This window comes from Anser brachyrhynchus, assembly GCF_964034855.1.
Source record: "Anser brachyrhynchus genome assembly, chromosome: 3".
Classification (NCBI taxonomy): Eukaryota; Metazoa; Chordata; class Aves; order Anseriformes; family Anatidae; genus Anser; species Anser brachyrhynchus.
Window position 1 is genome coordinate 99,318,658 of NC_137696.1, and position 13,666 is coordinate 99,332,323.

Consider the following 13,666-nt stretch of genomic DNA (forward strand, 5'->3'; position numbering starts at 1 on the left):
GGAGAGAGGAGAAATAAAATTTAATTGGGGTTGGATTTTTTCTACAGGTGCCTCAGGGATCAGGTCAAACTTAAGAATATCCTGGCTTGGTTTAATAGCAAATAAATGAGAAAGTTGCAAGTAACATCAATAACGTAGTAAAAATATGTACTTCTTAGCTATAAGCAAGGAATGTTTTTGCACTGATTTACCAGATCTGATATGCCCCACATTGATTCACAGCTTATCTCCTTCTACGTGGGAGTTCAGCAACATTCACATTTATTTCATATAGATTAATTTTGTCAATACACTAAGAGTACTCATTTCAACACTGCTTGGGGTGACTGAATGAGGTAACAATAGTCTGAAACAAATCCTGAAACAGGAAAAAATATTCTGAAATGCTCTTTTGTTCAGTTTTATGGATCATGACATAAAAATTGTGTATCTCTTAAAAACGGATACAATTAAATTTTTAAATTTATGGGGCAAGGACCTCGAATGTTTCAAACCTTCATCAGTAGCTCAGGACTGAGTAGTCAATTTTACTATATCTACCAATTAAATTTGTATGAATAGCAATAGCAAATATACTGTTTTATGGTCAATTTGAAAGTTTCTGTCTCTTTTCCACTGGCTTGAAGACACCTTCCAATCTTCTAAACTCTTATCTTTTCAGTCTCTGCTTTTTATGCATCTTAAAAACTGTTCTTTTTGCACTAGCATCAGAAGGCTTGTCTTCTACTTTCATATTTTACAAACATTTATCTTCTACACAAATCTCTAATACAAACATACAGATTACTAACAAAATGACAATATATTGACAACAATTAATATTTGCCACACTGATTTCTAGATAGTTTCTATATTTCATCGCAAAAATGTACACAGGTTATCACATAACTTTGCAGGGATATGTAGAGATTTTGAAGCTGCCTGGTGATCATGTGTACTTCAGATATATTCTAAGACTACTGTAACAGGGAAAATGTTACACTGTATGACATAGGAGAGATGATATACTGTTATTTCTGTGATGTCCATTTTAAGCACTGTATGTACAATCAGCTGAAGTCAGTGGAAGACGAAACCAGAAATTGTTCAACGATCCACTAGTTGATTAGGGAAAACAGTTGAAGTTTGGGGTTCAACTGCTAGACTACAGCTGTAGGTAGGTTCCTGTTTGCTCCATTGAAAGGCTCAACTTCCAGAAATACCTTGTCTGTGAAAAAATATTTATAGAAACTTTGTACATATTGAAAAAGTTTTAAGGATTTTATTTTATTCTTTCTGGGCATATATATCGTGTTTTATACATATATATATATATATATAATTAGTACCAATTAAGAAAAAGAAAAACTATTCTAATGATAATACAAAACAAAAACTATTTGGCAAAGCAAAAGCTTAACGGAGTAGCTTCCTTCCTACATATTTTTCTTCCATTATTTTTGTTTCTTTTCTTTCTGCCTCAAATGGAAGTTAAAAATCAAATATATTTCAATTACTTTTTTATGATTCAAGTTTTCATCTTATTAACATACCAGCTACATAAAATGTTATTCACATTGATGCTTTATCTTAAATGCTAGAAGCTCAAAACACAAAATAAATTCTGAGCTGGCAGGCATGTGCAGTGATTTTTCCAAAGCTGACTGTACTGCCACCGCACTAGATATCCATTCTCTGCTGAAAGTGAAAGAGTAAGAGTTTTTTCATCCTGACGTAGATGAGATGTCTATGTTGAGAAGTAGAAGGTTAGTTTTCTTTATGTTTGTAGGGATTTTTTGTTTTGTTTTATTGTTGGTTTTTGTTGCTGGTGGTGGTGGTGGTATTTTTTGTTGTTGTTGTTTCATTTTGATTTGATTTGTTTTGGTTTTGTGGGAAGATAAAGACATGAATGACAACACCATCTCTGTTTTATTTTTGTAAAGCTTTTAGCCAAAACTCTCAAGAATTTTGACAACCGTTAGTGGTGACATCACTTTGTTCTTTCCAGTTAGATATTTACAAAACATATCTTTTCTCTTCTGTTTTTAGCACAAGAAGAATGGGCCACCACCCGTTCCAGCCTAAAGGCACCACCTCCAAGGTCAGCCCGAGGGGGTTACAGGGAACACCCCTATGGTAGATATTGAAGGTCCTCCTCATCTGTGACCTCATCTCAAAGACAATTAATAGCCTGTGGTCTCCACATAAACAGCAACAAGACAAGTAATAGTCCATTTCTTTTCTATCCTAGGGATTACTGCTCATTATTATCCTATGTACTACTTGTATTTCTTATAACATTGGAGTGACATTGGCATTAGTATTATTTTATAACACGGACTTTAAAAACAAACAAAACAAAAAAAAAACAGAAACAAACAAACAAAAACTTTGGCAAGCATTGTCTAGAAACCATTCAAAGATGATGTTCTGTTGGTTGTATTCATTGCTGTGTGTAACTTAAAAAGCATGACACTGTTACAGATCTTGAGTCTCTCTACATACTAGCTAAGGCTGAGTTTTTGTTTAGGGTTGCTGAAAGACTGTAATATGATTTTTTTCCTTTTTTCATTTGAACCAGACAATAATCAAGTTGTAGATAAGATGTTTTAACCTGTCTTTTTTAATATATGTTAGTTTAGATTAAGATGTTCGATATTAAGTTTGTAAATTTAATTTTAAATGCTGTTTTAATGGGGTTGAAAACAAGCAGCTACTGTATGTATGTAGCTAACTGAATTTGTTCAGTGTTTTAACCTGTATTTGTTAAAAAAATCACATAAAGTTCCATGTGTAAGCTTCTCTAAATAGGAAACCATAATTTTGTCAAATATGTTTGCCATAATTTGTCAATAAAGCTGAAACCTTTTGTAACAAACTAAATTTGGAATTACTTGTTTTCTAGCTTTAAATGCCTGCTTTATTTCTTTTTCAAGAGATGCCTAAAAATGTTTTTTATATAAAAATTACAAAAATGAACCCAAGCCTGTTTTAAGCTTTTTGTGTAAGACTTTAAAAGTTGTATTAATAACTTCTGGTTGTTAAATAATTTAAAAGTTAACAAACTAAACTGTTACATGAATCATGGTTAGTATCCACTAATGTATAACATGTTAATGGAAAAAAATGCTTTAGAACAATAAATGGATTTTAAACTATCCTCTAAGCTTGATCTTGCTAAACACAAACTCTGATTGACTTGTTTGTATTAGCATGTCTCTCGTGAGAATGTAATGGAGTTTAAAGAGGTAAGATTACCACTTACCACTGTTAGACTGTCTAAATGCTAGTTCTTCAACCTTTGAGTTTCCCCGCACATTAAATATCCCATTCAACATGTAAGCATTGCATAGATTCACTTATTTGTTTTCACTCGGAAGAGTGCGTTGACTGCATTTTTGTAGTATATATCAATTTGTCTTGATAAACAAATCATCAGTGTCACTGCCCAGTTGTTGGTACTCAACCTCAAAAACTTTATTTGTAATTTTCAGTGCTAAATATCACCGCCCTTGAAGGCAGTTTAGAGGGCTGATATTTCTTTTGAGACTATCAGACTTGATGGCTGATGATTATTAAGGAAATATGTCGCAGGACTCAAAGGATGACTAAACGTTAAACAGGTAACACTAATAGTAACTCTGTAATTTTGAGTATGCAACAGTAATGTTAAATATTCTCAGTTATTAAGTTACTGATAGTTAAAAAAGTAAACCTACCAAAAGATAACAAATAGGTATATAGGTTATTAAAACAACTAATTAACATTAACTAGTGACAACAAAATGATTCTACAATATATAACCCTCAAGGTAATAAACAGAACTAAAATTAACAATAATAGTAATGCAACTCTTGCTAACAACAAATATATAACCTAAATTTTGATGAAAACAAACCAACCAACCAACCAACCAAACAGATGACTTGATGGTAGGGATTCCAAAACTGTTAATCCTTTAAATACAGTCTTTTTGTTTACAGTGGCTTTTTGTCAATGTGATTGGTTTACTTTTTTGATGAGAACAAAGTAGTTTGTGAACAAAGTCTCTTGCAGCTGGAGTTGCATGCTAATTCTTTTTGAATAGTTAATTAAGCATATGTTGTCATTTTAACCTGATGTGTTAAAAGTGAATGTAGTGGGCTAGATGATTGTTACACTGAGTTTATTCTGTCTCACTGTTTCAGGGCCTCACAGGCACTGGACAGCTAAACAGCAGATCTGCTGAGAAGTTGTCAGGTAAGCTCTGCCACGTCTCAAGGCTTTTTTCTATTTCACATTTCTTCATACATTTCTGTTTACTAACACATGGGAGCATGTTCATGTGGAGTTTTAAAGTAAATAATTATTTCCAGCAGTGTTTCCTTTCATAGCTGTGTGAAGATTGGGGTATAATGGCAATCAAAGCATTTGCTTCTGTAAGGTATGATACATTTCAGTTAAATGAAAGAAGTCAACTGTTTTAATGGTAAATATTATCATGTGACACTTTATAAGTGCTCCTGATAAAAACAAGAGCTCATGTTTATTAAAAGAATGTTTACATTTTGGAAACTTTTAAGTCATATGATTTAGAAAAATAGTTGCTTACCTGTTGCTTCTCAAAATATTTATCATTACTGTATATGACAAAAAGATCTGTAGAGAGACAGGGTGTTTGCTTTTTATTCTTTTGCTTGATAATTATTTCTTTGTTACACTTTAAAATGGTAGACACGTTAATAGAATTACCATGTGATTACATGGATCAAGGCATAATTTGCTATATTTCTCTCTTATCTAATATCTAAAGATAAAGGGGGGGGGGGGGGTTGTTTTGTTTGCTTGTTTGCTTTTGATAACCTTGTTACATAAACTTCAAATTATACGAGATTATTGATTAATGATAAATGTTGCTGTTGGAAACTTCATAAAAAGTCATCTCAAATAGAACTTTGTCCATTCACCCAGAAGTGTCCACTAATCAAAACACAAAATGCACAAAATTTCTTGCTCTCTCATGGTTAGATAAGAGTTAATAAAAAAAACTGATGATGTGCACCAAATACACAATCGCAGATACATTTATTACTCTGGCGTCTTTTCCCCATGATTGGGGTCTCGCTGGTTTGTAGTTTTCAGTTGCCATTGTATCCCATGGTTACTTACAAGCACAGGTTGTGTTGTACAGCAAGATACAATGAGTTTAATTTTCCTCTCCAAAGGGCTACCTTAAAAGTGGTTTGGTTTATGTGGTACATCCGCTCTACAGGCCAAGGTCATATGACAGCAATAGGATTTGTCTGCAAGTTACACTCACATCAGTTTGAGTATCCCACTGCAGTAAAACACTTTCACCTACCCATCTTGCATATAGTTATACAAATATGCTTTAGTCAGTCTATGTTACATCTATGCAGGTAAGAAAAACACACTCTTCTGATATAAATACAGTTGCACACTGGTATAACTATGATTATAAATTATTACCCACCATAGCTTTTACTATATAAGTATTTCAGGAAAAGCTCATATGCCTTACTTAATTAAGTAATTACACAAAACTCTGAGCTACCATACCTGATGTGAGATCCAGGGCTAAGTGTATAAAATGAATTTCACACTTGTACACTAATTTTTTGTTTGAGGGTAACTAGTGTAAGCTCCTTGAGGCTAAACTTCAATACATACTGTCTTAGAGCATTGTCCTGCACTATTATTGTCTCAAGTCTTCTTTTACAGTTATTATTTGTGTAAATTTAAAAAAAAAAAAAGCACAATATATAATTAAAATAATGCATTGTAAAATATTCTTGTGTAGGAACCATTTAGAAAAAAATGATAAGTCAGTGCAAACAGTTCTTTATGCAAACATTTGTTTTATTGATTTTCAGGAAATTAGTATGAAAAATTACCCATAACTACATGTGCTGTTCTGTGTTAACTACAAACTATATTTCACATCAATTTTGGAAGAAGCTTTACAGCTAATCAACTGTCTTCTTAATAAAAAATAAATAAATAAATATCCATCTTCTTAATTTGTGAGAGAGTAACAAGGAACTATGAGTATTTTAATTAACAGTCAGCTTTAGGTCTTACATGAAAAGGTGTGATGTATTCCCCACATCCACCAAGACAGACATAATTCTGAGGTCCTGAAAACGTACAGACATCAGAAAACACAGAAATTAACTTGTGCTATGGTTAATTCCAAGACACTAATCACCCACTAAACACGTTTTCTTTGGATGAATTCACATACTAAGTCATTTACCTTGTAATAGGAAGAAAACTTGTATTCAATATCAAAACAATGTGTAAAATCAAAAACTAAACTAAAAACATTGGAGGAAAAAGAGAGAGAGAAAGTGGGAGAGAGAGACGCCAGAGATTAAAAATTTCAAAGATTTTTTATTAGCTTGACCTCACCTATAGAACAGTTTGATCTTTAAAATAAACTATTGCGTTATATTTTCAGTACTTAAAACAGTAAAATATACTATTTTACAAAATTACACAAAAATATTCATAACTTCTGTGTTATCAAGCTAAATATTGATTTCATTGTTTTCTTTCTAAAATGGAACTGTTTACTTTTTAAAAATTCCCTTCTTTCATGAAAGAGTAGATCATATATGCACTCCCAGATGGAAACCCTTATTGCCCTAAATAGGTAGGCTATTGCATTGTAAATGCAAGGGATGCACATTACAAAAAAATAAAATAAAATAAAATAATGTTAGGAATAGAATCAATGTGTCTGTTTTTAAATAATGATTTCTGGAGGCTGGTTATGCAACATTTGACATTCTGCATTGTTGAAATGTTGATCAGGTAGTGGAGTGGACATCACTGTAATAGAATTTTTAACTTCATATGTCATACTGGCACAGCTTCCCTTGTTAGAGATTTGGTCTAAGAGGGGAAGCAATTTTCAAGGCTGTCTAGAAGCAGAGTCGGAAGACAATTTTCAAAGCTACCTAGAAGCAGAGTCAGAAAAAAGCATTAAGTGGCTAAGTGCATAGTCACCTGCTGGAGCGGACCCCATGAAGATGCACCACCAGGGACAGGCTCCTGGTAAAGTAACAGTTGAAGAAAAAGTGCACTCCTGGACTGCTTTGTCTAATAGACTTGTTACATGTATTCAGGAGCCATTCTAACTGAAAAAAGAAAAAACTAGATATCGCTATATTAACAAACTTTATCAGAAAATGAAGTTTGAACAGGATCTTAAATCTTCATGTGAATGAAAGAACTTTAGGAAGTATAGTATGCATGACCTCACCTCAGAGAATATTAAGAATATTCTTCTAGCTCACTGATGTCCTCAACATCCATTCAGAATAATGCTATTATAGCCATCAAGCTGGGAGATATTCCTTATTGCACATGCTCCATTCAGTCTATAACCCTGCAATAACATCTCTATTATACATGAATGTGTACTGACTTCTAAAACTGGGTCATGTTGTGTGAGTGCATGTAAAACAAATCACTGTGTCTGTGGTAGCTCTGAAGGAATGGGTGTGAAGACCTGTTCACTAGGCCCTACAAGCTGTGTCTCCTTATAGCCAGGGACAGCCAGGACTGAGCTGAGTATCTGGAATTTAGTAAAGTAACCAAGTTACCATCAGAATCAGGGTAATTAACATATATTGGTGCACCAGTTAAAAGACATTTTATCATGAAAATATAGTTTTATGGTAATACTCATGAAATATCCAGGATTGTTATCTGAGGGTTAAAATTATGAATAAGTGATGTCTTTTCTTTAAATAAATGTCAATTTGATCTACATCGATGATGTATTTTTTTGAGATTTAACAGTAGGTTAAACAGTAGGTGTTTTGTATACCATCTTTCTAAGAATTTGTTTAAAAAGTTTTGCAAGAGTCAAATTATACAGTCACATGTTAAAAGTGATGGCAGAGGAGAGGTGTAAAATAAGCTAAATGTTAAAGAGAAAAAATATTTGTTAATATTTGAAGGAAGAATATGAGCCAGTGAGGAATGGAAGTCTTAAAAAGCTTTCCATATTGTATTGTATTAACTTGCAGAAGGACTAAATAGGGATACCACCATTGGAAATCAGTGCTGTCCACACAACCTACTTAATGCATTTCCTTATTTTTTTTTTTCCTGGAAATGTAACCTGAATTCTTTTATACTGCTGTTGAACTTCATTTAATGACTCGGGAATGGAAGAAGATGAAGCCGTTTGGGAAAACATTCATACAGGCAGTATCATAGAATAGATTATAAATTCATCTTGTATGATAAAGAACCCCCTCGTTCTATCAGAACATATGTATTTTTAAGGCTCAGAAAGGCCAAGTTCACTTGTAGATGCATTTTTTAAGGTAGGAATCAAAGCATTGAATTTTACTGCAAGATTGGAATTATTTTTACAAAGAAAAATAGTTAAAAAAAATGCAAAGGCTGGCTATAGTTAAAAATGTGTCTAAAGGATGAAGACTCTTTTAGTATATATTTCAAGTAATCTTCTGTTGTCGATATATTGACCAAAGTACAAAAGGAACCTAAGCTAGTGAGTAAAGTCACAGAAAATAAATAAATAACATAAAATAAATAAAATAAAATAATAAAATAAAATAAAATAAAATAAAATAAAATAAAATAAAATAAAATAAAATAAAAAACAATTGGATGCTAGATAGAAAAATAAGTCTAGTGCATTCTGAAGTTTTCTGCCCTACTAAAAATATGACCTCCATCAGTTATTAGAACCTAGGAGTTATAAAAAGGGTATTTCATCTTATCTGTTTTACCACATTGGTCTATGGAGTTAGAAAAGATACACAGGTAACTTTCTCAGACCGATTAGGGCTTCAAAGACAATCAACATCTGCCACTTTGTTGTTAGCTAATTATATTTTTCCAGTCCTTTTTATTGCTCATTGAGACCTGACTGAATGCCCTTTGAAACCAAAAAAGATTTTCAGTCCTTTCATGGTCTCTGGTTGTCTAGGTCTTTTATTCTATAACTCAGTAGAACATTTTAAAATTACTGAAGTATGTGTCCAAGTTGTACAAATCTGGAACAATTTTTTCATTCTTAATCAGAAGCAATCTCTGTGAACTTTAGCATAAGAAATGCAGATTTCTAAACTTCTACTAAAAACATATAACTCTTTCAAAAGGTTGCTTGTTTTGTTTTGTTTTGCTTATGTAAAATCTGATAAAAGGCTGTGTTTAGTACTTATTGAAAGACATAAATGCTTCCTTTCCTAAAATGTTTATCTTTGAAATCTAAGATTTTACCAGAGAATAGCAAGATTTCTTGAGAAAACATTTTCACGCTTTCATACTTCAGATCTGTACATCAGAAGAAAGTTTTACAGGAGAAAGATCACACCTGTGCTATAGTGGTAAAGGACACACATTCACACATGAAAAGGAAAAAAAATGAAAGAGGCAGGGTAGTTGATTCTGTAAATCCTGTGAATTCCCAAAGAAGTTGTCGAGACACCGTATAGACAGGATCAAAAGTTTCTGATATATTTTAACAACATTTATTTGGATGTACAAGTAGGATGATGGAAATGCTTCAGTGCCCTGATGAGAGCAGAATTAATTTTTAAAACAATTAATTTTTAAAACAATGTTTCTTGCTTCTTATTATTGCTGCTGTACCTTATTGATTTAATTGAGGTACAGTTTCTTCTTGTTAAGTGTTACTATGCGATGTTATTATAAAAGATGAGAATACCTGCTTATATCATGTCTAGCACTGTTCTTGCCACACTGGATGCATTAGTTAATGATGGATGACTTAAGCTCACACAAAAACAGTGAATGCCTTTGCTATATGCCCTTGCATTACAAGATCTACACACTCTGTTACCATTAATAAGTCAAAGCTTTTGAGAACCAAAGAGCTGAGCTCCTTGTTTATGACTTCTTAGCATTCTGGCTTTCTTTTTCTTTTCTTCTGCAAACAGAACAAAATGTGAGACTATTTTGCATGATAGTTTAACATATTCATTTTCCATATTAATTTCTCAACTAGTAACTCACTTTATTTCTTCTTGAACTTCATAACAACCCTATATAACCATTGTAAAAATTCAGTGGAGAGGTTTTGGATAAGCAACCTATGACTTTTTCCTGTTTTTCTTCTTTTTCTTCCTCTTCTTCCCAAAAGAACATTTGTTCATAATGACTTCAGATGAAAAGATAGTCAAGGTCACTCTCATTCAAATGAATGCTACTACTTTCTGATAATATATGACTTCAGCTTAATATCCTCAGGGTATCCTTTAAGTTGATGGGCTTTTTTCTTTATTCTGTATGACATTTTGGACATTATACATTTTTTTTAATATATCTATATTAAAATCCATCATGTAGAGACAAAAGCAATCAACTAGAATGCTCTGTAAGGATAGACTCCAGTTAAGCAAAGTAGCTTTTTGATAGAGAATTCAATCCAGATGATCTTACTCAGGTTTCACTCTCTAAAAGTCCATGCTGATATCAACAATTGAAAAGGGAATATGAAATTTAAATTTCATCTTCAGTCATCTTTTATAATTTAATTGTATTCAAACAGAATCTGTTAAGCACTGCATTGGGTTATTCCAGCCAATGTCCTGCTTAGCAGGCAGTCTGAAATAGCCTTGACCCAGGAAGAGCACTTCAAGATACTGCACCCTTTCACAGTGCTGAGATGCCTGTGATCTGGTAGACAGACCTTTGCTCCATTTGTTGTCTTGTTGATAATTGTAGCTGTCAATGAGGAACAGTGATTGCAGTTCTCTGTCAGAGACACTGTTACCCTGAATGGCCCTTTCACCTTCATCCAAGTAGATGCAGCTTTATAAGAGGTCTCACTATATAAACCAGACTAAAAATGCTGTGCACAGAGAATGGAAGTTTTACAGTACCACCAGCGAGATGTACCTTTTTATGTCATCAAAACTAGCTTTTCCATGTGCAAGAAAAAATTTCAGTTGAAAATATTTGCCCAGGAATCCATTTGAGTCTATATCTCAATATATATATATATCTGCATTAAGGCAGTGTTGGTATTAATAAAACTCACTGCTACAAATGTCTTTTTATTACATTGATAAAAGCATGCTCATACTACTGTGCACAGGCCATGAGCCTTCATCTCAAGTAGATGATTGCAGGTGGAGAAAAGGTATTGAAGGTAGTACTTCATAAATTTGTAGCATTATAAAAAATATAAAAGAAAGAAGTTGGATGAGAAAGCTGTTATCACGTAAGTTCCATACAATAACCTCACAAACATTCAAAACTAGAAATGCCAGCATTTAGTTTGTTCCCTGTCCTCATTTTTGCCCTGTTGTGCACATTCATTATTTTAGAGACTCTAAGCAGATGATCACATGATCTTCCATTCCACTTGTGTTTCTTGCAGGGCACAGGAAATGTATCAGAACTGTGTAGCAAATTATTATTTTTTGTTACTTCTTTATTTCATAGCTTGTAGAATTTGGAAGGCAGTGTCTTCCAAGAGCTGTCTGTCACCCAGACTAACCCTTTGTCACAGAGATGCTGTGAATCTATCTAAGTCATTTAGGGTAAATATTAATGTGACAACTAATTCTGTGTTTTTCGTTGAATGTGTCCAACTTTGTCTTGATTTACAGAATTTTGGAGCCCTTACGGAATTACTGTACCTTTTGAGTGGTGCTCATGGAGTTGAGAATGTTCAGCGTCACTTGAAATAAATCAGTGGGATCTGAAGGACTGAGCCTCAGACTGGGAATCTCCAAAGCACTGAATTCTAAACCCACCATTAGCACCCTCTCCAGGACATGTTGGTGCTCAGACTCACGGTGATCTTCCAGTCTATCAGGTGAGCTGAGGTATTTGTCAATATGTTTTTAGTCTGTGCCAAAGGTGAGATAATTCAGACAGAAACTGAGATAATTCAATCTTTAGAGAGAGAGAGGGTTGTTCTAAACTAGTTCACCTTAGGTTTGTCATGGGAAGAGAGCTCATGCATATACCTATGAGGTATGTTACTTTGAGATAGAAATGTTTGATAATGCATTTAAGTTCTTATTCTGTCTTTCTGTGGTCAGGAAAGCTAACATAAAAAGCCTTTCTCATAGAAGTAACATAAAAGTAATCAAAGTATATTTATGCCATATGTTGAACACAGAACAAGCTTTTAAAAATGCCAGGTATTCTGAGAAATCATCTCTCCTTGGTATGAGATAACTCATCAGATGGTCATGTTAAAACATTTTGCAAACATTTTTTTTTCTCTCTGTTCTCTATTTGTTTATTTAGAAAAATATTTGTACCTTCATAAGGTGTTTTGAATCTACACTTATTAATGCTTATAAGGTTCAGTTACTGTATCATTGTTGCTACAAATGATGGAAAATGTAAGCCTGTGAGAAAGTAAATAATTCTACAGCAGTGGAAATACAGATGGAAAACAGTAAAATAATTAATTAATTAAATAATGAAATTCAAGCCCATATCCTGAATGAGTTCAGTCTTGTGTAGAAGAATGTAGGAAGGGGTCTTATAATTAAATGCTATGACCTCACATATATATCTAAAGAACCCAGTGTAACTATTTTTAAAATATAATAAATCTAACATTTCCTAAATCTTCTGTCCTAAATATTTATAAGAAAGTTGTGGGTTTTATGCAATAACCTTATTTATAGCCATATGAAAATAGAGTTATTGCATTTACTTATTAGAAATGGGATTGGTTCTTCAGCAAACAGTATGTGAAATTAAAGAGCATTTTCAGTCTTTATTGATGGTAACTAGCAACCTCCAAAAGGTTTCAGGTAAACAGAAAAAATAGTATCAGTAGCTAATGTGGAGTTCCTCTGCAAGTCCTCTGGCAGTTTCCATATAATGGCACCAGAAATGCTTGCCACAATCCTGTACACACCATCACTTCCCATATCTCCATTCCAACCATAGTTCTTTCCTTGTTCCTTGTGACTGTACAGAAGAAAACAGACCTGAAGTTAGTCTTCTGCAGTTCAGGACAGACTCTCCTTTCTTTGTTGTCACATGTTCTGAAAGCGATGACACTTTTTTTCCCCGTGCTATATTAGGATTTCGTGGCATTGCTAGCCGGTCGAGGGAAGTGATTATCCCGCTCTGCTCTGTGTTGGTGCAGCCTCACCTCAAGTATTGAGTGCAGTTTGGGGCACCAAAGTATAAAAATGACATAAAACTGTTAGCATCTAAAGGAGAGCTACAAAGATGGTGAAGGGTCTAGAAGGGAAGACATATGGAGAGCAGCTGAAGCCAGTTAGTTTGCTCAGGGCTGAGCAGAGCAGGCTGAGGGGAGGCCTCATGGCGGCCTGCAGCTCCCTCACGAGGGGAGCGGAGGGGGCAGGCGCTGAGCTCTGCTCTCTGGGGACAGCGACAGGACCCGAGGGAACGGCATGGAGCTGGGACAGGGGAGGGTCAGGCTGGGTGTTAGGGAAAGGTTCTTCCCGAGAGGGTGGTTGGGCATCAGAAAAGGCTCCTCAGGGCAGTGGTCATGCCATCCAGCCTGCCGGAGTTCAAGAAGCATTTGGACAATGATCTGGTTGATTTTTGGGTGATCCTGTGAGGAGCCAGGAGTTGGACTCAATGATCCTTGTGGGTCCCTTCCAGCTCAGGATATTCTTTGATTCTATTCTATCATTCTAGGATTTTCTCTCTGCAAATGGTGATAAAAATTTGGCT

General features: G+C 34.1%; 1 protein-coding gene across 3 annotated transcripts in view; it reads left to right on the top strand.

The window, feature by feature from the left end:
- The window catches only part of KHDRBS2 (KH RNA binding domain containing, signal transduction associated 2), a 378,776-nt gene that overhangs the window by 343,386 nt on the left and 21,724 nt on the right, over positions 1 to 13,666 (top strand). Inside the window, exons 9-12 of one of the 3 annotated variants that reach the window (XM_080584880.1) lie at positions 2,029 to 2,202; positions 3,474 to 3,602; positions 4,168 to 4,219; positions 11,602 to 11,810. In XM_080584880.1, coding sequence (XP_080441006.1) covers positions 2,029 to 2,126 — 98 coding nt within the window. In that variant the 3' untranslated portion in view covers positions 2,127 to 2,202; positions 3,474 to 3,602; positions 4,168 to 4,219; positions 11,602 to 11,810. Of the gene's footprint in view, positions 1 to 2,028; positions 2,395 to 3,473; positions 3,603 to 4,167; positions 4,220 to 11,601; positions 11,811 to 13,666 lie in introns of those variants that run through there. The other 2 variants (XM_080584879.1, XM_080584878.1) reach the window with 2 other exon arrangements.